General features: G+C 45.6%; 1 protein-coding gene across 11 annotated transcripts in view; it reads right to left on the reverse strand.

Moving 5' to 3' along the window:
- MVB12B (multivesicular body subunit 12B) overlaps positions 1-25433 on the reverse strand; it is a 62389-nt gene that overhangs the window by 30379 nt on the left and 6577 nt on the right. For all 11 annotated transcript variants that reach the window (XM_057401647.1, XM_057401655.1, XM_057401656.1 and 8 more), the window contains 6 exons: positions 25215-25337; positions 20320-20427; positions 17479-17575; positions 14412-14541; positions 13983-14105; positions 871-968 (listed from right to left, as the gene is read on the reverse strand). In XM_057401647.1, the coding sequence (XP_057257630.1) occupies positions 871-968; positions 13983-14105; positions 14412-14541; positions 17479-17575; positions 20320-20427; positions 25215-25337 (679 nt within the window). The remainder of the gene's footprint in view (positions 1-870; positions 969-13982; positions 14106-14411; positions 14542-17478; positions 17576-20319; positions 20428-25214; positions 25338-25433) is intronic.

A 25433-nucleotide genomic window follows, 5' to 3' on the forward strand; every position in this document is an offset into this window, starting at 1 on the left:
AAGCCAGCACCAAGAGGCAGGACTGCTCTAGAGGCCTCAGCTCCGAACTGAACCCACTGCATAGTCCTGAAGCACAGTAAGAAGTTACCTGCAAGGGTAAAGGAATGGGCTTGTTCCTCACCACTCTATTTAAACACACGTTTTCCCTGCAGACTAGTACTAGTTAAAAATAAAAGCAGGCAGTTATTTTCCACATTGACATCTGGAAACTATCACTAGCTCTAGCACTTGTGTACTAGCCTGGAAGGGTGAACAGAGAGAAAGTTGCAGCTAGAGACCAAGTGTGCATCTGCAAGCACATGCTTCCTAAAAATAATACAGACACCCATTCAAATCTGAACATCTATGTTCAAATTTGCCCTAATACCAGGGAAACAAAACTATGCAGTGCAGTGTTCAGAATATAGAAATGGGAACAAGATCCCATCTGTTTTTAATGAGTATATTGAGTGTAGCAGAGCAGACTGTGTAGGAAACTCATCCTTGCTAGGAAGGACAAAGCTTCCTGTGAAATGGGCAGAGACGTGGTCTCTTGTGACTCACCTGTGATGACCATGACCAACATGAGGAGCAAAGTTTGTATCAGTGTTGCTTTCCATCAGAGCTCTCACTGAGCACCTCCATAGGCAGCAGCATCCCTACCCAAGGCTGTGATCTCCCCAGTGGTCAGTAATGTCTGCTGCGCCAGTGACGTGTGTTTGAGCACATTCTGCGATCCCTCTGCCCTCAATGCTTAAACAGCACTGACAAAGCTGGGTGTAAGTTTCCTGGGTACCACACACCCAGCTGTTTGTACAAGCAGGGCTGCTTTACTGGGTTCCACTCCTGATTCCACAGAGCAGCAGAGAAAGCACCGCGTGCGCAGCTTACCTGATATGGCGTACAAATTCGAGTGCTGGTGCTCCAAGTCCAGGCGAGTGCTGTGACTTTTCCCTCGAAAGCTGGCAGGGAGCGTCAGCGAGATATGCCTGAGGGAGAGAGATGGGAAATGGACAGGATGTTATCACAGAGCAGAAAGTGCTGCTGCTGCCAGCTCGCTCTTCCCCAGTGATTCCAGTCAGGTTAAGCAACAAACATCACCCTTAACACTGCTTCCAAAACCTGGAGTGGGCACTAAATGTCAGGGGGAGACTGAGATGGCGATACAGCCATTATAACCAAGTGGTGGTTGAGCTGCTTTACCTCCTCATCAGTCCAGCTGTGAGCAAGACTGAATACACCCCATCACAAGCCTGCTTTGCCCCACCAAACACCAGACCCAGCTGACTAACCGAAGCACTACAGAGGCAGCCATCCACTCTCCAACAGGACACAGCAGATCCTTGTGAGCTGGCACCCATGGACAGATTGCATGGCCTCTCCTCTGCAAACACAAGTCTCAACAGAAGGCCTAGAGAGTGCCTGAAAACCCTGCAGGACTCAACTGAGTCTCCTTCAAGGCAGAAAGCACTAACATCAAGAGCCAAAAACTTCTGAGTACATTTGTAAATAGGATCTTTGAAACTCTCTTGATGACCAAACCCTGCTCTAGACCTACCCAATGCTAGATGCAGGCTCCCATGCTCCCCAAGGCAGGGGGTGATGAGCTGAGCTCCCCTACACCAGCCCCAGAGGAAAGGGAAGCCAAACTTCACTCATCACCTCCCCGGCTGCAGCAGAGCTCTGCCCAGCATTCCTGCATCAGGGAGATATTTTTACATCTTCCATTAAACTTTCCTATAAATAGGAAAAAAATGGAGCTCATGGAAGTGAAGCTGAAACCATTTTCAGTGGCTCAGGGCTTATTAAGGGGAAAATACAACACCCAGCAAGCCTGGACAGAGACTAGAATATAAGGTGGGTGACCTTCCCCCCATGTGGGATGGGAGGGCAGAGGCAATGCCCTGCTCTCATCAGGCACTCAGGAGCTCTGGGGCTTGGTATAGCACCAGTGAGGCTGCTCAATGCAGTGGACGCAGTTCTCCCTCTCCCATCACACTGCTCTCCCTGTACAGCCAGTGTGGCTGCCCAGCCAGCAATGGAGCTGTGAGAAGTCTGCCATGAGAGCAGACTTTTTGCTAGTCATCAGTTGCTGATAGCCCACAGATTTCTATGCTTTTATGAGAGATTCGGGCTTTTCCCGTTTAATTCAAATATGTACTTTTCTAATGCTGATCCCAGTGAATTTTTATACAACATTATCATTAATCTTCTGGACCACATTGCCATATGTAATGAAGATGCTCCCTCTTCCTAAAGGAACAGCAGATTCCATTTCACATGAGGAGAGCTACGGGACACAGCAAGGCCCTTAGCATCGTTCCCCTGCCAGGAAAACAAGGTGGCCTTTGTGTCCTCTCCAACACACCGTATCTGTGAAACAGGGCCCTGCATATCCTCCATCAAATACACATTCTTAGCTAGCAGGTTTTATCTATCGAGCAAATCATCTGGAAATTATCTGCCTTTAACAACCTGGACACATTTTGTGAAGAACCACGTATTTTTAGCCCTCGATGCAACTGATGGTGAACAGCACGGATAAAATAAGAGAAAGCAAATACGAGTTTCAATTTGCTTGTGCTTCCCAAAGCTCCTTCTAACCAAAAAAAGATGGTGTGAAAATAGTTCTGAATTTGGCTAACGGTTTGCTGTTTAAAACACAATCCATATGAGACTCGTTGCGAGCAGAGGCAGGTTTGTCATGAACACACTTTAAAACAGAGGACCGCTGCCTGTGGGCATTACACGCTTTTCATTTGGTTTTTAATAGCAGTATCCAAAAATACTTTCCGAGGCACCAATACAGCTAATGGGAAGACTTTTGAATTTCTCTTGCTTGTCCAGGGGACTTTCTTCACCCCAAACAAAACAGCAGGAATTGTTTGGGAAGTAAACAAAGCAGATCCACTTGAAAGGCACATTTCTGAGCAGAGTATTTTAGAGGTTTCCACCAGCTCCCACTGCAGGTGAGGCTGCCCCTCTTCCCTCTGGGCCAGCACAGGCTGCGAGGGAGGTGATGAGCATCCCTCCAGTCACAGGACCGTTCCGCAGGGTTCATGGTGGGTGATGTGGAAGCACTGCAGAGGAGCCATCAGCTCCATGATGCGGCAGCTTTCCCAGCTCTGAACCCTTAGCTTCCAAAAGACTTTGTGAACCAAGTCCCCAGTCAGTACCAGCATGCCTGGCAGCTCACATGAGCACCAGGTTCACAAGTGCCATATGCTGAAGTGGAGCACACGTTCCACATATGTAATTAAAATGAATCACTCGCCATCTGAGGGATGCTGACCACACACTGGTGAATACGGCAGCAGAAGATGACTTATTGCTGCCTGATTCCACAGGGTATCCTGTTTGCTCTCCACTTCAGACATATCGCTATTAAGAGGTAACTGTGAGTGGGTGCAGTAACACTGCTTTCACTCCTGCAACCTATTGCAAGCAGAACTGCCCATTCAGCTGCTGCCAACACTGGCCTGCCAGCACCAGGGTCTGAACATGGGCTTATGAGGGTGTTTGGAAACAAGGGCCCCCCATCCATGGCCACTTTCCATTTCCAAGGTAAGACAAACGGGCATTTCATCGCTCCCATGGAGCTGCTCCGAGAAGAGCCAGGTCTCTCCAAGAACATTTAGCTGCAAGACCACAAGACGGAGGGCAGCGACTGCTGGAAGGAGATCAGCTCGCCTCTTTTTGTTTTAAAACGCATGACATTGTAGGGAAAAACCAGGAAACAAAGTCTAACTTATTTCAAATTAATGCAAACTTTGGCCAGGATCAATATAACTTAAACCTACTAAGTTGAGTGCATAATGCATTTTCCTTATGTGTTGTGAAAGCCAAATCATTCTGCATTGTAGAAGACAAAAAAACCAGAGAGGCTGCCACTGAAAAGCAAGAAAATCCCAATTACAAAGTCCCCAAGTTCCTAAACACATATCGTGAAAGTATGTGCAGCTCTGCGGCATATGGCAAATCAATTACTAGTTTAAATTTTAAAACAAAAACATGGTAAATGTGTTGCACAAATAATCAAGAACAACGGTTTGGGTTGGATTACAGCGGCCACTAGAGTTTTGAATACAATTAATCATCATTCCAGGCAATGGGAAGCCATATTGACACTTATTCCTAATTTGAATATTTAATTAGGGTGAAGTTCTTCATCAAATTATCACAGAACTGGGAGGAAAGCCTAAAAGATTTAAACAATTACTACTTTAACCCTTCACCAACTACTCACCTGTGAGCACAACAATCTCTTCCCTGCTCTGCAAAGCAAGGATATGCTCAGGCAATACCAAAAGATAGTATTTAAGACACTACAAATACACTGGGACTACAAATGCACATGGACATTTGGCATCCTGAAGGGCTCATTCTGAGATTCCAGATTCTGACTGCCTTTGCTCCTCTATCTTTATCAGAGCAAAGTTTTCAGGCCAGATCTCCAGTGTAGCATCAAGTGCGGTTCCTACCAGGGTTCCTATGGTTTTTCAGTTGGGTTGTTTTGTTTTTAAGTGAAGAGCGTACCCAGAATCATCTACCAGGTTCATGTGCTGAGGATACTGCAACACAGCTGCCTGGTCCTGCCTGGGAGGCTTCCCATCCCTGCTCTGCACCAGGAGCTCATGGGATGGGGTCAGACCCCCTGCACCTCCCACCACACCGTGGGCATCCTCCCTCTGCACAGCTCTGCTTCAGATCGCTCAAACATCCCTTTATGTGCTGTATTAATCCATATAAGAAAATCTCTTTTAATGAGGAGTGATACAGTTATGAACTCTCTAGAGCCATAATTAGAGCAAACTAATTGAAGTTGTGTTTTGACACACTTTCCAAATTCACGGGTACTGCATGACATATTCACAACACTACTGCTGCACAGCCATGGTGACAGCAAAATCATTAGGCTAATAACGCTTATTTGCATTCTTATCATGCCAGCAGCATGCCGTTAAATACTGCTCCAACCAGCGCTCGTTCACTCTGAAAGTTTCCACTGAAAGATATTAACAGTAATTATTAGTACTTTAGTGGAATCTCTGATGTTAAGGAATGGCAACTCACATTAACTATCCCCATGCCAATTATTTTCCTTTTGAACTGTCACAAAACATACTTTTCTTCCTCTTCACCGAATGAAAGCAGTGAAGTGGATTTCGTGCTGCGGGAAAGATGGATGGTCCAGCCCTAATGAGGCCACCATCAGGGCTTTCCAACGCTGAAGTCCAACCCACACTGTTCCAGCATGGGTTAAACACAAGGAATAGTTCTCCCCAGCATACTGTAATTTGCAGGCAATTTAGGATGAAACAACTGCAACAGCACAGTTCAGGACTGGGCACATTTAATTACTCTCTTAGCTTCAGCTTTTCTTTTAGTCATTAAATCTATGAAACAAGTCTACATAGGACAGAAACCGAAGAGGCACGTGATGAGAGAGACCCTTCACATGTTAGCAAAGGCAGTTTGAGGTCTGTGCACATTATGGCCGCTTTCTGACTGGTTTTGGAGAGAAACTCGTATAAAACAGGCCCAGGAATGCCCAACAGTTCCAAACCAGTTATTAATAACTGTCTGCAGGAAGGTGATGAACTGCTTTTGAAGTTAGAGGGCAAGTACTCATAAAAAGTAACAGAGGATCGTAAGGGGAAATGCCAGATATCAAAGGATGCTTCATAATTCATATAAAAACATCAACCAAGCACAGCAAAAGACCAACACTAAGGTTTTGCTTTCCAACGGGACTCGATGAGCGTGGTAGAGAAATAAGGCAAAAACTTTTAACTGCCCCACATTATCAAATGTATTAGAAACCATCCTGCATGCTGCGGACTGGCATTGTCCTGTTCTTTGATTACCACTGCCATGATTGCAATTTAAAGGAACTCAAGAACAGTGCTGCCAAAACTGCAGTCTCATAGGCATTACCTTCAAATAAAAAGAATTGTGTCTTCCATGATTATGCAAAGACCATGCCTTGTGAAACACTGAGGACAGAACAATTAAATTCCAAGCTGTGGAAAGCTGAAAATACACCTACAAGAAGTTAGTATCAGGCTGTAGCTCCAAGGAATGTAATCCAACTTGAAAGCTTTGCCTACAGAGGGAGGAAAAAGCCCATTTCTAAGAAACACACTGCTGGAGTTCCACTGACAGACATCAGAGGACCTCTCAGCAACTGCTCCCTTTACCAGAATGCATTTTCCAAACTGCAGCTTGCAGACAATGCCAGAGCAGGTATCTATAGCTCCAGCGGTGTCCAGAATCTCATCTATGGTATTTACTCAGTCCTTAACTTTTCCTGTGCTCAGGCACAGCGATGCCAGAACACCTACCTCATACCCCAAAGAACTGCAATGAAAAACAAAACTGTGAGGCAAGAATCACCTCGGGTAATGGACTTCATTCCAGACAATCTATTCTAATCGTGTAAACCAAATATTTAAATACTTTCTAAAACCTCCCTGACCCTTTCCCTAAAACAAGCAACATATGGGCTTTGCAAGCATTTCATCTCATTCCAAGCTACTAAAATATCCTGTTTCCTAAAAATCAATGAGAGCTGGTGCTGCCAGATTCTGATTTTTATAAAAGCCCAAACAGAATGAAAAAGGGAGCGAGTGATTCTTTCCACTTTTAGATTTACCCGTTTCATTTTCCCAGCTGCAGAAAGGGAAGAGGCCTGCCCACAGCAGCCTCTCTGCATCCCCTCCTGGCACAACCGTGCCCCAGAGACAGGGGAAAACGCTGCTGTGCTATTCTGTCAAAACTAAAGCCATCACCAGCCGAACAGAACAAGCCCCAGCAATGCTAACAAGGGAGCATGATCTACTGCAGACCAGCAACCCAAACTGTAAGGCTTAATGCAGAATGAAGCTCCTGCAGCTTCCTCTGTACAGGGATTAATTTAGATCAGAGGATTTAAGTAACCAGGATAGAACAGCTGCCAAACAATAGAAAAAACCTAAGTAGTTTAATTTACACTGCTTGAAAGTCTGAGCTGCAGCCCATTAAATTGTTATAGGCAGAGGACTGCATCAAAGAACTAAGACCTCATACTGTAAGCATGAGGTGCTTATGAAGTGGTTGTCTTAGATGAGCAGTGCGGCGTCTCTGGAGGCTGCAGTGGGAAGCGCACAGCTTTCCACATCCTTCACAAGCTACTCTCCAGAGTCAGGAGTTTTCAGATAATGAAGCAGTAGGGAAAAATTGCCAAACAGCAGAAATACTCCAAAAAGATAAATTACACACGGTGTAAGCCTCCTCGGTTAGGATTTTAAATTCTGTCAAATTAATCAGCACAACAAAGCCCAGGCTCACAGGTCCACCAGCAGCATCTCTCAAAGGCAAGCCCCTTGCCAGGGGGGGACTGCATCCCAGCAGACCCACAGCACCAGGGAGCAGCAGCACCACCCCTGCAGAACCTGTTAAACAAATATTCCACATAAAGACTCATTTGGGAAGAGCACGTTGTCAGCACTTTGCCAGTAATAAATAATGACAGTCCGAACACTTTACTAAAAGCAATAAACTCAAGAAGTGTTTTGGAAAATGGTGAAAGTGATTGATTTAAAGAAGGAAATATCTGAACACAACCACATGCACTTCAGGGTGAAAGCACAGATTACAAATCAACAGTGGCAGAGATCATATTAAATAGCAGACAACACAGAAGTTTTAGGGGAAAAACGCTCAATTCTCCCGCAGGGCTTATTTAACAACTCAGTGTATAGCTTCTTTGAATGAATACCTTCAGCTTCTACTTAATGACCCTACTCTATACCCTAAAGAAAACATGCCTCCAGGAATATTACTATACCAGGAACAGGGCTCTATAAAGAAAAATGACTCCTAGGAGATCGAAGCCTCTTCGCTCAGAGCACTCCCCAAATTTTTCAACGCATCCTCAAAATCAGCTAAATCCATCAGACTTCTTCTAACTACAGTTAATGTCTCTCTCGGCTGCTGCAAAGGATTCTTGTGCCTGGAAACCACTCATATTGTTTAAACATTTTTTCCTAATCATCATTTTCTACCACTAAAACATATTGGAATGTGACCAATTTTTGCACGTCTTCATCCAGCTGAGTTGGACGCAAGCCATATGGTCAGTGCAGTTTCATAACAAATTCCTTATGGGAAACAGACTCTGGATAAATGTGTGCCAGCACCTTTACCCGCTCAAACCAACCCTCATGCTCAGATTTGCACAGCGTATATGCATCACTGACATTTCATCCTTACGTTCTGCATCTTACCATACCTGCTGGAAAAAGTCTATGGAAACACTTCCTCCTAAATTCAGGTTACTGTTTCAATGTCATTGGGTTTTTTATCCATAGCTACTGGGATGTGAGCCCAGCCCTTGTGCCATCCTTAGCCTCTTGTAGGGTTCGTAATTTAAAGATAGGAATACTGTGCTGTATTTCAGGATAGAAGTGATTTGAGCATTCAAGCCAGAGAATAGGCTTTATTAGTTGTAAATCAGAACGTAGTTTTACTTTAGAGCTCTTTCAATGAAAGAGATTAGAAAATACAACTCCATCAAGAAGGAAGCATTCTGTAGAAAGGATCAGACATCAGAGATCCCACTGGCAATATTTTGCAGAGCACTTTCCAGTCAAGCCAGAAACATCCATCCCAAAATACTCTCTATCCAGCAGCATTTGGTTCTGATGAGGGACTTTAAGGCAGAACCCCATCACTCTGTTACAGCCTCCTGCCCATCCGGCTACCAGTGGTGTCTGCCTCCAGTCCACAGCAGCTCCCCGAGTCTTGGCTTTGTTCCACACCAGAGCAGAAAACCATTCAAACCCTGGAGCCTTTTCCTCTACAGACTTTCCTTAAAAAGTTATTTAAAATGTCTTAAAGAAAAAAAATAAAGGTTATTATTTTTAAATACTATTGTTGCTACTTAAAATAACAGGGAAGCTACTTCCCTTCAATTAACCCATTCAATTCCCTTCAATTAACCCAGCCTCACAGAATGAGGCTGGCTCACCATCAGGCCAAGTTCAGGTCTCCACCACGCAGGCTTGGTGCTGCTTTATTAGCTGCCACCTATTGCACATCATCAGCCTCCAGCAGAAAGCCACACACTGATCACTTTCCATGCTTACATGACCAAGTTCAAACACCATTAATAAATCAATTTGAAAAATCAGACTTCCCTGCCTAGAAAGGAAATTCTTACATTCCTCAACATTAAGCTCCACCGGGAACAGAAAACAGGAGCAAAGTATTTCCCTTTTCTAAGGGGGAGCAGTTTAACTATTTAAAAGGTAATTGGGAGCACAAGAAGAAAATTTACACATCCTGCTCTTATTTCAGGGGTTTAAGTAGGACAATTGTTACCTGCTTATCAAAACCAGAGCAGCACTTCCCTGGTGCAATGCTCCTGCCAGATCAGGATTTCAAGGCCTGAGCACCTGGTGGCACAGACTGATTGCACAGAAAGGGATTCTGCCAGCCCTGCTCAGGCTCACATATGAAGAGGTTTGAGCTGCAGCACTTCTGCAGCTTATTAGCCATGTGGATCAGGGAGGAATTACAAGCACAAGAAGATGTACGCTGGGTCCTCAGGTCTGGTGCCTCTTCTTCTTCAGGGGCACCTCAGTCAGTGCCCACGATGGCTTGTGCCTGGCTGTGCCAGGAGCACCTAGTGTGAGAAACCCAACTGAGCCGCTCAGGGTTCCCAACCAGGGAACAGCATCTCCAATGCTACTGGAATCTCCTGGCCAGGCCAGCCATTCCACCAGCTCTGCCACCTCTCCTGGTCACCAGGCTTGCTTGGAGATGCAGCATTCAGGGTCAACACTGTTTTGCTCACCCATGCACCTTTATGGTCAGTCCAGAGCATGAGTGACCCTCCTGGGTGGCAGCAGGCACTGTAAGCCCCACTGAGACCTACAGCTGCCCCAGGAGGGTCCTGCCCTCTCCCTTGTGGTCTCAACTAGAACAGCCACAGAGACATGCCACAGGCATCCCAGGAAGGCACCTGGAGGAGTTCTGCCCTTTTGAACCTGAACACTGAGCGCTCAGCCATGCTAGTGCATGATACGAATGCAGGCGGATTGCAGCAAGATCTTCCCTCTCCCTGGTAAGCCATTAACCTTTCAGATGACAGCCCTGCAAAGTAAATGACTGAACAATTCCCAGGGTCAGCACGAATCTACATTTTCAAAACCTGACATCAACAAGTAAAAGTTGTGACTGAATCCCAGTCTCCCTGCGAGGAAGATTAAACGCCTGTGACACATTATCTGCAATCAGAGTGCTCCATTTCCCAAAGTATCCGTCACAGATTGATAACATCCACGCAAAAAGTTAAGTGCAATTATGTCTGTCACTGTAAAACACACTTCAGCAGCACTGACTGACATCTTGCTTGCAGCTGACAAATTGTGAGAGGGCTGTTTGAGCAACGGTGCTGGAGACTCCTGCAGCACCTTGGGAAGGGATGTAAAACCACACAGGCTACGTGGGCTCATAGAGCACCATGGCCGTGATGGAGACATCCCACAGGCAGCCACAAGGCAAAGTAGTTCAAGGTTGGCTCTGTGTGCATACACAGAAGTGGGGACTTGCTCCCAAAGGCTGGAACTGGACTCAGGAAGAGAACATCACACACAAATCCTACTCTAAGAGAGCTTGAGGCATGGAGGGCTGAGCCCCAAGACATTGCTCATATGCTTGTAACATGCATTTTTCTCCAAGTCCCCAGCCTGTGCACTGGTGACAGCCAATCCACAGGCTGTGTGAAGCAAAAGCAAAAGGTCAGGTGAGTTACCCATCACTAGCACCTCTTTTGTGGGGGGGATTACCTTCCTGCTCCCCAAAGGGATGTCACTGTGTAGCACCGGTGAGTGCAAGCCTTGAACACAGAGCAGAGATTCTGAGGAAAGTTACAGTGAACTCCCACTGATGACTCAAGTCAACAAAATCAGTTCTTTCGTAGCAGCCTTCTAGGATGGGAAACTGGAAGTGCATTTCTCCAGGCTGCCATTACTGCCAAGAAGCTGTCGCAGAATTTGGAGAGAAAAGACAGTAAAGCAGCTTGATGCCTTGCGCAATGGCACAGTTGTGCTCCACAGCACAGCATGCCATCCTCACTGGAATGTGCAAGGGCTGCCATTAGAGACCATTAAGCCAGATGCCTGCAGTAGGAAACACCAAGGAGAAGAAATGGCTGAAAAATAACATATGCAGTCCAGCATGGATATCAGACAAAGCCTCCCCTTGTGCAGTTCTGACTGCGAGCCATAACCCTGCAGCACAAGCGGTGGAAGCAGCACTGCCGATGTGCAGCAAGCTGTGGAGGTCAAACCTATGACACATGACAGAACTCTGATGTGCTGCCATCCACCGCCATCAGTAACTTACATCATGGATCAGAGGAGGAAACACAGCTGGAGCAGAAATAAACATCTCCCACAGTAAAAAGTCCTTCCATTTAGGAAGGTTTTGCTGTGCAGAAGCTCACTGGTGTGTTTTACTGGTTTAGTTTATATCCCATGCTAGCAATTGTTCTGAAGCACCCAAGCATGCCCTCTTGATTTAAAATTATTTTATAATGCCAGACAGCAACTGAACAGCTTAAATATTTGACCAGCCTATTCAGCACTGCTCATGGATTTCCTCTTAACACTCACAGCAGCATCAGAATATCTCCCTGCTGTTCCTGTCAGGATATATCCACATGGATTAAAACAACAAACTGCCTACTAGTATAATCTCATCTCTCTATGGTGACGTAAAAATAAGAGGTTACTTGTGACTACAATCTTCCACCAACATTAAGTGTTGAGTAACTTACCACATTGCTGATAAAGTATTAGGAAAGGCTTCCAAGTCGTATGTGTTCCCCATAATAATGAAATATTTGCAAGATACATTTTTATATACATTTCTATTTCTTAAAAAATATATTGGATAATAAATAATCAGAGTGAAAAAAAAACAGACATGAAAGATGCTTTGAATGATCAGGCTGGTGGTGTAAAAGTTACCTGTAAATCACGCATGGGGCATGAGAGTGGAGCTGGCTACAGACAGGTGGTTTTTACTAGGAGGCATTAATGTAACATTCAATTATTCCACTGCATACTGGCTGGTTTAACTCAGCCAAATTAGAATACATTTTATATTGACTATTTTGACATTTGCTTTATTTGGCAAGTAAAACAAAACTGATCCAATTTCCTTGCAGCCATTGTAAACCATAAACTGTACAACAAGAGGTTATAAAATATATAAGCCTTGTAAACACTTCTTTTCAGGCTGTCGCCGATGCTCTGAGCTCTAATTTTGGCCCTGTTCCCAATAGCTCTGACACTGCTCAACAGCCTTCCCTGCTCAGCCATAAAGTGACCCTTCCACACTTAGTGATTAAGCACTTCCATTGACATTCTCTTGCTATGATAATTTTTTCTCTTTATTGTGGAAATCTGCCCAGGCAGGAATTTCTTGCAGACAGAAAATGAAGATCTGTGCTCTAAAAAGCAAGACATCTTTTTCTCTGATGTCGCATGCCCTGTGCCAGCATGTAGCTTTATGTCCAGTGGAGCTTCAAAACAACGTTATCAGCTCCCAGTGGGACAGCCTGAAATCTCCAAAAGACTGCTGGCTGTTCATCTCTTAGAGGCAAGACAGCATCCCTGCCTGCAGCACACCTGACAGTATAGGACAGCTAGCAGCATGCCACAGCATGGCAGCGACTGAATAAAACTCTCAGTGAAAGAAATGCCCAAATACTTTGGAGAGCTTGAACAGCCACCACAAGACAGCAGATTTAAGTCTGGGTCATGGGTGAAGGCTCAAGTGTACACACCTGCCTTCAAAGACACCCAACAGCTTTTCTGAGAACAGTTCAGAGCAGTTCAAGCATCACTCTCTGAAATGACCTGTAAATCAAGACTCTGAAGGACAGAGGTATCACCTATATGATACAGTGACTTTTACATAGGAACCAATCCCCTGGGAATTTCCCTCTGCAGTCTCCTTTGTAATTCTAGCTCTTAACAGTTATTGTAATACTGTAAATGTATCTGCAGTATACCCCATGCTTAGTGCAAAAATACGTGTTCACTTAATTAAGCAAAGGCCCAAAGGGACCATAGAGAATGTGCTACCCCCTGGCAATAACCCAGCCCCAGAGTTCAGTGAGTGAGCCTCATCAGGAAGAGCCCATCTCACTCTAGATGCTGTGCTTTCATAGCAAAAGCCAGGAGCATAAAGAACTCAGTTTAACCTCTGTCTGGGTTGGTTTGTTGCTTAACAACACTCTATTTTGCCCTGAGAAATTCAGCAAGTAAGCTGTCAATACACAGCTACTGTTATATGCAAGTATACACACAAGTGCATACATTTATACACACACACACATACATTATAACACAGGGAAAACAACCTGGACAGACACTATGCCAGCATCTGGCCAGAAGCATGGCTCCTGTCAGATAAGCAGCCTGCTCTGCATGCTCAGTGGCAGCTGCAAGTCTGCAGCACTGTAGCCAGGTCCAAGAAAAGACAAAACAGGGCCAGTACTTCAAACTATGAGTGCACTGATTCTGAAGAATGAGCAGAATTGTCTCCCTGTACATTAAAATCTGTATGAATGCTTCTCCCTCCCTTCGGTCAAGCAGGGAAATCAGCTTGGCTACTCTCTGGGCTACCCTCTACGGATGACTCACACATACTTGTTGGAAACTGTAACGTTCCACACAGTTTAAAGCAAAGAAAAGGTGCAGTCGGCCATTTCCCTTGCTCTGCAGGCTTTTTCTTTCTTCTGACTCCTTCACTTGTATGTCTTTGTACAATGACAGCCAAAGGAACTTCCATCGGGCAAATACTTGAAACAATGACACATTCCCTCATTATCAGATCATACCATGTAACCATTCATATTGATGTGGAACCTTGATTCCATCAGGCAAGGTTAGTAACAATACATCATGCAGCATCAAGTAGAAGAGGCTGGAAAGCAGAAAACTTACCTTGGCAGGTTAGGAGCGGGTGTTGAAGATGGTGCTTGTGAAGGAGGAGTTTCAGGCTGCGCAGGCTCATGGTTGCGTGGAACTCTGCCCATCCGGTACCAAATGCCCATGTTGTTCAACTCCCTGTGCAAGCAACACAGAAGACATTAATGCCACTAGCAAATGACACACACAAGTATGCATAAGTATGAAGCACTGACATGCTCCACGAACACCTTGTTTAGTGAGAACCAGCCTAATAGGGGGGAAAAAGGGGGGAAGGTGTTAGTTAATGCCTACATCAAATCAAGTAACACTTGTACTTATGTAAACTCTTCTAATAACAAGCTTCAGCTCTTACAAACTAGTACTTAGTAATTACAGGAAAACACGGTGCTTAGCCTTGGTACAATTGAATTTAGGACATCTCCTGGAGTGAGGGATACATACCCTATGAAGGTGTACTGAGGAGGGGCCTGTTTAGATCTACCCAGGATTCGGATATCACAGATCGCTGCCTCTGTAGAATCTCGAGGGATGAATTTAATGCACAGCCTCTTCTTCCTGAAAGCTGTTTCTTCTGCAAAAACAACCCAGGACATGGGGTATTTTTTTATGCAAGATTAGAGTATAAATGTTATTTATTGTCTCTCCAGATATTAGGGAGATAATTATGGCAGGAACTGGAGCAAAGAACAGACATACGTCAGCAAACCAGACAGTGTAGTGCCATTCAGTGGCTGGAGAAATCTTCTATCAGGAGCAGTCTGTACACTGTGTGAGATTTGTTATTAGGCATTGTGATAAACCAATACTCCCTACTACCCTCTGCAGAGAAGATAAGACATCACGTATGCCACGGCACCGCAGAACAGAAACGGCAGGTGATTTTTCCACTTCCACATACTTCTCACATTCACTTTCTCTTTCCATAGTAATGTTTGCCTTACTGGCCTGCATAGTCGTGTCTAAATATTCCTCCCACAAGCACTGCCTCTAGGAACACACCTGGAAGTTGCTGACACAACTGGTCAGTTTATTCTGCCAAGTGCTTCCAAACAGCCAACCAAAGAGGAGCAGCAGGCAGGAAAACAGACCACCACATAGAGTGGCCCTCAGTAAAAGCTGTCTGCCCAAGTCTCACACATCCTATGTGTCAGTGACCTCTCCTGACTCAGTCAGCTAGCACTGAAATGATACTCTGCCCTGGAATTTTCATGGGGATAAACCAGATTTACAAAGCAGTAATTGCTAGGACCTCCTACGGAGCAACTGTGCTGCACTGACCTGTGTTCAGAGGGTGGATGAATCTGCTGCATGGCCCTTTCCTGCCAAGCATCACAGAACAATTTCACTTGTTTCCATGTTATCCATCAAGAAAAACTCAAGCCATCAGAGTTAAGGCTTATCTGTATAATGAATTCATGTATATGCATGCTGTCTGCACACAGATACAATCCGCATCCAGCTACGGGTCAGTCGCATGACAATGGGTGGCACTGGCACACAGACAGATCTGTGGTGCTTGGAAACCACTGCTTTATCTCACCCTCGAGAGTCTCAACGTGAGCAAGGTGAGGTTTCTATTTGTGAATGCAGGCACTTAAAAGACACAACAGAAGCCTATGGATAAGCTGAAAATCTAAAGTGCACACACTGAATGAAAATCTGGAACCAACCAACAACTACAAACAAGTGCCTGCAAAATAAAAACCCTTCAGGTTAACATGAATAAATATCCTCCAGCTTAAAAATGTGCTCTCACTTCGACAGATGGCAAGCAGCCCTGTCTCTGTAGGCTCCTCCTGTCTTGTAATCCACACCTTGGAGAAAGCAATCCATCCCAGCCTCTGAAATCTGCTGTCACACCAGCACCAACAAATGTACAGCCAGTGAGAGGTGTGTCACCATACAGCATCTGTGCATGCAGCTTTTCACTTCCCATGCTGCTTTTTAGAGATGCTAAATACCTGGATCCCTAAAGTCTAGTCTCTCCTGCTCTGAAAAACTGGGGCTTTTATTTGAAGTGCTAAAACTGATTTTGGGAGCCCAGGGATTAAGACTTCCACACCTGGAAATTTTCTCAGAACCTAGTAAGGAGTAATGTATTTAATGTATTTACTACGAGTCAACTGTCACTTAGAGCAAGAGCACAGAAACATGTAACCCTGAACAGAATCAGTGTCTCTCATTTGACTTTCACAGAAGTACAGAGCTGACTGCTTTTGTCTTTGGTCTCTTTCACACTTGGCTAGAGTCTGCAGTCTGCAGCAAACTTGGTTTAGGAGCTGGATTCATTAATTACACATGCTTAACTAGAGTTAATTTTACGTAAACATATTATAAACAGTCAATGGAAATGTGTTCATTCATGCTAATGGAAGCAGGGATATGCACTGCTTCATTAATACAGACAGGGCCTCTGCTTTGAAGATGGTCTGGGTTGCCATCTAATGCATTTAAATTAATTCTGAAGTCCCCTTCCACCTTTTCACCAGGACTTTCACAAAAGTTACAGCAGCTCATGGTAAGTGTCTAACACTCCCAAGAGAGAGCAGGATAAACCTGTGACTCTTCCCCAACTTGCATGTGCCCAGGAATTCTCCAGGGAAAAGGGATGAGCCAGGAGAATGGGAAATGGGCTGCAGAGCCTTTCACTTCTAGGTCATAGGTTCAAATCAGAACCAGGTCGATAGTGACTGAAAAACCATCCTCATCTGCTACAGACGCAGATGAATGAAACCCTGCAAAGCAAGAACTCCTTTCTACTCGTAACTACACTGGATTTCACTACTGATGAGCCTGGTACCAACACTGCTCCTGAGCAGTAGCTGTATCAGCACATGGTGTCCTGCAGCCCTTCCACACTCAGCTCCCATGGGGCTCATCCCCATCCTCCACACTGGAGGCCCAAAATACCTGATGCTGCTCCAGAGCAGAGTGCTGCGACCAGACGTGGCCCCAGCTGCTGCTGCCACAAGGATCCGAATACACTGTTTGGGAGCTGCTGGCTTAAACGCTGCAGCAAAGTGACTTCTGTCTTGTAGAAATGAGGATGGTATTTTCCCTGGATGCTCCATTTGCGCCTTCTCTCAGTACTACCTCAGCACTACCTCAAAGGACGTTTTCCTTCAGTTATGCAAAGCTGCCATGCATGAATCCTGCACCACAAGCACATGCCCTTCCCTTTGGTATGCATTTGTGAACATGCCTCAGGACAGCAGCTCTGCTCCCACTAGGCCTAGCCCACACTCACAAAATGAGAACATGAATTACTCCCTCCTGCTCTAGCAAGCATGCTGGTAACAGCCAGGAAGCAGTGTTAAGAAACCTGGAAGAGTACAGGAAAATGGAAGGCTGTTCCACTGCAGTCCAGAGCTGCCCCAAACATGCACATGTAACTCCAGAGCACAGCAATGCTGAGAGCATCCCTCTGCCTGGGACACCGCTGCCCACACAGGCACTGGTGGAGAGGCTGCTCCCAAAACATGGGACTGAAAAACAGATGTCAACTTACGTGTATCAGAGGTCTCCTGGATGGGAATGAAGCCCACCGGTAAAGTGTCCTTGATATCAATGAGCTTCATATCAACCAAGACATTGCCTAAATGACTCTTTGGAGAGAGAAAAAACAACAGTTAACTATGACAATGTCACCAAATTCAAACCCAGGTTTTCTCACCTGCTGAACCCCAAGACACTGTCATTGCATCTGACCACCACCTTTAAAAATGGTAAGCTGCAATCCAACACTTGCAACTGCCTCCTCTGCAGGAACTGTGTGACAATTGACTAGGAGATACTGGACAACTGTCAGCATTTATAGATTCTTACACCTCATCCACTGCCATACTCCTGGATCCTCAGAAGCACAACCAAATTCTTCCCTTTGGAAACACAGCAGTTCAAAGTATTACCTCTGCTACCTCACCCACTAAGCAGGTCACCTTAGTTCTCACACACTCTACACCTACAATAGCGACATGACATTTCTGTGACAGTAACAGCAGAAAGCATTACAGGAAGATGGTTCAAGCAGACACAGCCAAAGTTATTACATGCATTAGCTAATTAGTACTGAACAGACATGGTTCTAGCTCCAAATACAGGCACACTCCAGAAGAGCAGGCCATTTGGAACAGGGAACTTCATTTGGAGTCCATATGAATTCTGAACTGATGCCTCGTCCTATTAATCAAGGCTTGAAGAGCTCAAAACACAATTCAGAATGACAGCCTCCACAATTGTTTAGAGACCAGATTTTCTTTGCAGTTCTCATTAAAGCCAGCACTCCTGCCAATAATCTGGATTCACGTATGGGAGAAAAAACACACTTTAGTTACTGCACAGCCTTTATAAACAGAAATGCAATACAGAACAATTAAAATTTCATCCTAAGCCATCAAACCATGTCAGTGTTTTTTACTGTTACTGGTCGATAAGAGTCTCCTTTAGTTTTTATCTGGCAGAGTATTTCAGGCAAACCTCTCCTGTGATTATTACACTGAGCTATTTTAAAAAATATTTAAATTTGCAGCCTCTGAAATAAGGGGAGATCAGGTCTGAGTTTATTTTTTGGAGGTTCTGCGTTTCACGGTCAACTCCTCATGAGGAAGGCCACCCGCATGCATCCATCCCACTTTGGCCAGGGCATCTCAGAGCCAGCAATGCTGGATGCTGTGAAGCCCGAGTATATCAGTTACCATGGTCCTGGCACAACAAATGGTAGATGAAGTGGTCGCTGCCGATTCATCTTTCATGTTTTATTTATCCAAACTGTCTGGCTGTGTTACATCAATGTGCAACTTTCAGCTGATCATTCCTCCATCAACAGCAGACAGGTAGGAGAGATGACCCCTGTTAAGTTTGTTAGTTGCTGCAACACTGGGAGTCAGCATCAGTGCTCTGCCACAAACACAGGAGAAAAGGGCAGAAAGCCTCCCCGTTTGCAAGATGCACCATTCGGGGCCTCCTCACCATGACACTCAAATACCAGCAATGTCCTTATCTGTCAAATACTGTAAGCTGTTAAGAACGATGGTTCTGATAAAAAGACACTACAAACTGTCTCCGTTATAAGCCAGGTATCTGAGGGGCAGCTGGGACCGGCAGTCTTCCCCATACACTCACTTTAATTCACTCCTCATCAATATGAGGAATGTATTCCCAAACCGTGCCGAGCAGAGGATTCATGCCAAAAGCCCAACAGGCACCGACTGAGGGTATTTACACTCTCTGGTAGCCAGCAGTTGCTACTACCTATAATGATTTCTGACAACCTCACATTTAAGGTAGCCACAGACAAACCGAATACTCAAATCACCGTTAACCTTTCTGTTTAATGCCCTCCCTGCATATTCTGGGGCTGTTACTCCTGCTAGTGCAGGTACTCCAGGATGAGAAGCACAATTATTGTCCATCTACCCCAGGAAGCGATATTTCCCATAGCTCTGAAGCTTTATTTTAATGTAGAGGCAGGCAGGGAAGCGGATGGAATAAAGGTCAAATGCTGGAAATTGGCAGCCCCCAGCCTTTCTGTCAGGACCAATGATCAACCTCTGAGGTCGCAGTCGCTTTTCTGTTCCTGTTGTCACTGAAAGCACAGGTACAAAATGGTATCTCCATAGCCTGACAACTGAGTCACTGTGAATATCCAAAACACGACAAAAAGCAGGACTACCCACTAGATGGAGTGCATTCATTGTGGAATTAAACAGTTCCTCCACAAAAGGGGAAGTTTTCACACTAGCCTCAACCAAAACCACTGTAGAAGGCATCGGGACCTCATTGCATATGGTCACCTCTCCTCTACAGAAGATGTGGGCAGACGACCACCACTAATCAGAAATTAACAGATGCTTAATAGCCACACTAGAAGATCACAAGAACACGGTATGTACAACATGGGCAAATTTGCAAGAATCAGCACCAAAAACAACAAAGAAGGGGAAGCTAATCCTGCAAGAAAGTATCTATGATGCCCCAGGATTCAGAAACTACTATTTCCTTCACCAACATTCCCTGCAGCATTTGCTTCTCTAGGTAGAGTTAGAAATCCATCAGCATCATGAGCACGCAGCACCCAGTGCTAAAACAGGAAACACTAAAGTGAGGGGGTTTCTGAAATGCAAGTGTTCCCTTTTCTGCAGCTTTTATTGCAGATTTTGCCAGCAATTTCTTTCCATGAAGAACAGACAAAATGCAAATATCCTGCCGCTGCAGTTTGCCTCCTGACTCACCCAAACTCAGTGAAGTGCCTGCCTGAATTATAATTGGCTCCATAAAATGAATTATCTTATGGGTAAGAGCATGCCAGGCACAGATGCAAATCATACAGACACTCAGCAAACGGACTTACATTTTCTTTTGAAAACGATCTCGTGAAGCACAGGTATCGTGTGACCTTGGATTTAAATAAGCCATCTTTCCAGAGGTCAGCATCCAAGCCATCTGCTGTTTGTGCAACCTGGAAAGAAGAGAGAGAGGGGGAGAGGAGACATGTGAGCCAAGATAAAGTTAATATATGTGCAGTACTTCTTCCTCAGACCTCTTCTAATTAACGGTAGCCCGAACTCTCACAGCATCTCATTAGTTTCTTCACAAGGTGCAGTGCAAAGAACTTCCAAGAGGAGGTATAAAAAGAAGTTCTAAAAACGCTGTCTCTTGGGAGCCCATTGATTAAAGATGCTCTGACAAAGGCTATTCTAATGAGGAAAGAGCAACTTTGGTTACAGTTTCCAAACAATAGTTTGGGAAAGTCAGCATATCGAGGCTCTCATTACCACCCTACAGGCAAGGGCACATTGGGGCAAGCTGGGAGGAGGATCCATGTAGACAAAGCACAGAAACTGCCCAATCTCAGTATTATATTCACAGAAGAGGCAGAGGAATTCTGGTTCCAGGCAAAAAGGCTGCTTCCAGCAGCTGGGGAAAGCCCTGGTCACTTGTGGACTTCAACAGCAGTGCTGTGTGTGAGGATGCACCCTGAAAACTTCCCTTTCCAATGCAACTCTATGCCCAGTTGAATCAGTGGCACACACACGGAGGGCCAAGGAAACAGACTATGGGTCTGTCTGTCCATCCGTCTGAACCTCAAATCACACAGTGTCCTGAAACCACAACACATGGGCACATGCAAGAAGAGAAAAGCAGAAGATTTCACCTTTGAGCTGATTCAACACGAGGCAGCATCATGCCCAGGGAAAGGACTCTGCTCTACTAGCAGCTGGGCACTCACCCTGCACCAGAAGCTGGTAAGAGCCCCTGCCACTGAAGGTTTGTTGTCAAATAAGAGAGAACACAAAGCAGCACACACAAAGGTAACAGAAATAAGATCACCCCACCAGACTAACGCCTGACTGATAGCTCCCAACAGAAGACTCCAGAAGCACAGCTGAACTTCTGCCTAATGCTTCTCAGATGGGGGCAAACCGTTCCATTGCAGCTCTTCCAAGTCTAATCTTATTGAGTAAGACCTTGGCCCCAGAGCAGCCAGATAACAAAGAGCTGACATTTGTTGTCACTGTTTGCACCCATGTTTTGCTGAAGAGAGACTCTGTGCAGGGCACAGGAAGCAAGAGATGCGTGCTGACAAGACCCTCCAATTATCCCAAGTACAGGAGAGAAAAGCCTGTTTATTGTCTGTTCAAAGGGAGCAAAGTGCATTGGCTGCTCTTCGCGTTTCAGCAACTGCTGTTTCACAAGCCCCTGCTCAGCTCAAGCCCTTGCAAGACACAGCTTTTGCAGTCAGGTTTCTGCAAAGAAACAGGCATCATTTTTAAATAGTAAAATCTGAAAACAGGATTTTGGTGGATTTTTTTTGCTGCTTTATTATTCCCTGAATTCAACTGTTTCCTAAAGTGCTGCTTTAGGAACATAACAAAATCCATGCACATCTCCTTCCCCTATGGTTAAGTCTGGCCTGGTGAAAACATATTCAGGCAACAGACTGCTTGGAAAAACTGTTGGCATGCAGGGACCCTTCACTTGGACTCCAGCCCTGTTTAGAAACTGTTTTTAGAAACCATTTCTGCTTCTGCTGAAATGGAAGTCACAGGTGACATTAACCCCAAGCACCCTGCCTGCACATCCTCCTGCTGAAGTCTTCTTCCAAGCCCGGGGAACATAAGCATGCATTAACTTGTCAGAAAACTCGTGGGGAAAGAAAACAGTGCAATATAAACAGGAAACATCTTACATCATCTGCTGGGCTCCTGCAGGCAAGGAGGATCCCCACCACCTCCTGAAGCAGAACTCTGCCTGAGCAGTGCTGCTTCGCAATGGCAGAGTGCCCTCAGTGGGGCAACACAGGAGGGCAGCTGGCCTGGAAAGGCCAAGGCAGACCTGTCCATCCTGTGCAGCCCCAGCTCATCAAGTGCTCTGCTTGGCTAAGAGACAAGTAACATGGGATGGAGGACATGGCACCCAGCACCAGGACCCAGTGACCCAGGTCCTTCTCTGGAGCTGACAAAGCCACTCCTCAAGCATGTGCTACAAACACCAATAGTGCAGAACCATCCCTGCTCCAACACCGCCCTGGGTGAGCAGCATGCTCAGGCTCTCGCCCCAGAGCAAACCCCACATGGAGCTGACATTCAGCCTACAGCAAGCAGTGTGGTTGCTCAGGAACCACACCTCTCTCCTACCCCAGGCTCCCACCTCTCCTCCCTTTCCTCCCCACCCATACGGTCAGTCTTGCCAGTTTGGGCAGATTTTCAGGAATCTAACTTCAAACACGCTGTATATTTTGGCAAAATCAAGTCTTTGGTGCTTCAGCTGTTAAAATACCTGGCTAGTCAAGACAAGTTGTTTTCTAAACAGACACTATGGCAATGGAGGTTTCTAATTAAACTACTGAGGGAAAAGATCTCTGACCGTTTGCCAAGCTTCCCCTGGGTCTGGTCCCCTGGGCTCTGCCACACTGCCACCTCCAGCTGGGCAGGATGCTTGGACCTGGGCTCCATGTGAACCTGGGAAACAGACAGGGACATCCCCAGGGCATTTAACTTACACCTGGCCTGAAAGCACCCATGCCTTTGCTTGGTTTGTTTTAAAGAGAAGCAAGGGAAAAAGGAAGGAAAAGAGTGTGCCAATGGCTGGTTGCTAGAGAAAGGTTATGAATAAAGAGGAATTTGGGCAAAGCCTATAAATAACATCACAGTCTCAGAGAGAACTGGATGTTTCACCATCACACAACTCAAAATTATTAGTGAAACTACATGATCTCAAATTCACCACTAATAAAAGGAAATACTTTCCCATGTAACTCTGAATCCACCTGTAGAACTGAATGCTGCAGGATACTGGAGCAAAACGCAGCGCCATCAGATCCCTACAACATCCCGAGAGAAACAGGGATTTCAGGAGTACACTTTCAGGATAGAGCTGCCACAGCTGCCTTCATCAAAGCTTTACACCCTGAAGTAATAATCAGCTGTTGGTGTCTCATTAGGGAAATAGAAGAGGAAACACAGCCCAAGACCGCCCAAGTCCTCACGTTTCCCACATCTCAGAGCATGACTGTCTCCACTGCACTGAGAAGGGCACTTCTGCATACTGGGCTTCATGCCTTTAGGCATAGCAGACTTGAGCTCCACAGAGGTCACAGGGAAGTGACAACCCTGCATACCACACAGTGGTCCAGAGCCCAGACTCATACAGAGGAGCCACCTTACCAGACATCCAGGCAAGAAAAGTAGCCCTGCATGCCACTATCCTTTGGGTCTGTGCACCAGGACACCCTGTTACATCAGGGTGGCACCCTGAGAAGCTACAGTGAAAAAGATACTGACCATGGCTGGAGCTGGACTGCTGATGTGCCATACACAGCTGAAGTGTGTGAAAGCTGCGCTTAGGGTAAAACAGCTGCAGACAGCAGGCACTTCCCCACGGCCTGCAGCAGAGAATGCTGGCCCCAAGGTCAGAGGAGAGCTCCTTGTAAACAGAGAGGAAGGCAGAAGAACCAGAAGAAAGGCAGCCTCCTCTCTGTACCCCCCAGGAGAGAGCGACCCACATTCGCAAGCATTATTACAACACCACTGTAATTGGATTAAGCCACATGAAGACTCTTTTATCTTGCTTAAACTGCGTTAGTGCTGGAGCTCCCTATTAAAGCACAGACAGGCTATCTGGGGTGAGCGCACTCTCTGCCCAGTCGTTTAAGCAGAATGCAATTCTGTTATCACAACTCTCACATTGTCCCATGCTCCTTTATCAGGGTAAGCAGCTAATTACACAGCCTGGCTCACACAGGTAATGAGCACTCAGAAAAATGCAGTAAATGCAAAAAACCTTCCAGGTCTTTTAAGCAGCCTTTTCACAATTCCCTCCCTTGTGCCCCTACTTCAGCCTGATCCATTTTCTTCTTTCTCACACTGAACTGGGTATGCAATGATCCAGAGCTGAAAAGGTTGAGCAAAACCTCAAGTCAACTGGATTCCACTCCCAACCACACAAGCCGTGCAACTCTGGAAACCCAAGGTGGATGTAGCACAGTCAGAGCTGGATACACACAACAGTGAGCAGAATGACTGCAGGCCAAACATTTCCATATAGAGCTCCACAAGGTCAGTATTTTAAGGTATTTCACTGCTTGGGACACACTAATCTATGAGAAGAAAAAACATGCTGTTTGTTACACAGCAACTAATCCATGGAATAAGCAGCTGTTAAACGTGACCTCCCTTTATGCATTCACATACTCATCTCTGCTGTATCCAGCTGCCTTTTCCTGCTGCCCAACATCCTGCCAAAACTTAGTTTAGAGGTTTGCATTCTGTCCATCAAAATTATCCCTGCAATTTCAGCTGGATGTGAAACTCTTTGCTTCCCATTCTGGAGCTTCTCATCATCATTGTGCAGTGCTGATATGTAGGATTAAACAGCTGATGTGGGATCCATTTACCCAGAGATATAATTTCTGCAATACTTAAGACTCCTTCAGGATGAATGTTACTAGGATTATTAAATTTGCATGCCACAGTGGCCAGCTGTTTCTGAAAACCCATCCTCCAGGTAATTATGCTCCTCTGGAGTGGCACAGATGAAGTAGCACGATTGCACCCACAAACCTCCACCAAGGGAAAGCACTAAGTGCTGTGGGCTGAGAGGTGGGCAGCTGGACCTCAAATTACTTCTTAAAGGACACATCTGAAGGCAAGCTCTCTCTGGAAGAGATGCTGATCCCAGCAAAGTAAAGCCTCATTAATGTAGAGCCAAAGTATTAGCAATGGCAGCTGAAACAGCTCTACTTACTACATCATAATCTGTAGGTGCTCGGTTCCGGGATGCAACCACACCAACACCGGTGATGGGATCCATCGGCAAGTCGGGCAAGGCATCGGAGAGGTCTCGCACTTCAGGCATTATGGACTGATCCTGAAAGAAAGTAGGAGAATTAAAGGGCTGCTCATCAGAACACCCCAGCAGAAGACAGAGAGCACCGAGAGAGCCTGCATGCATGCCACAGTGCCT

The sequence above is a fragment of the Pezoporus wallicus genome, unplaced genomic scaffold (assembly GCF_028554395.1).
Source record: "Pezoporus wallicus isolate ANWC-B61680 ecotype Strahan unplaced genomic scaffold, APGP_CSIRO_Pwel_v1 contig_8013, whole genome shotgun sequence".
Taxonomy (NCBI): Eukaryota; Metazoa; Chordata; class Aves; order Psittaciformes; family Psittacidae; genus Pezoporus; species Pezoporus wallicus.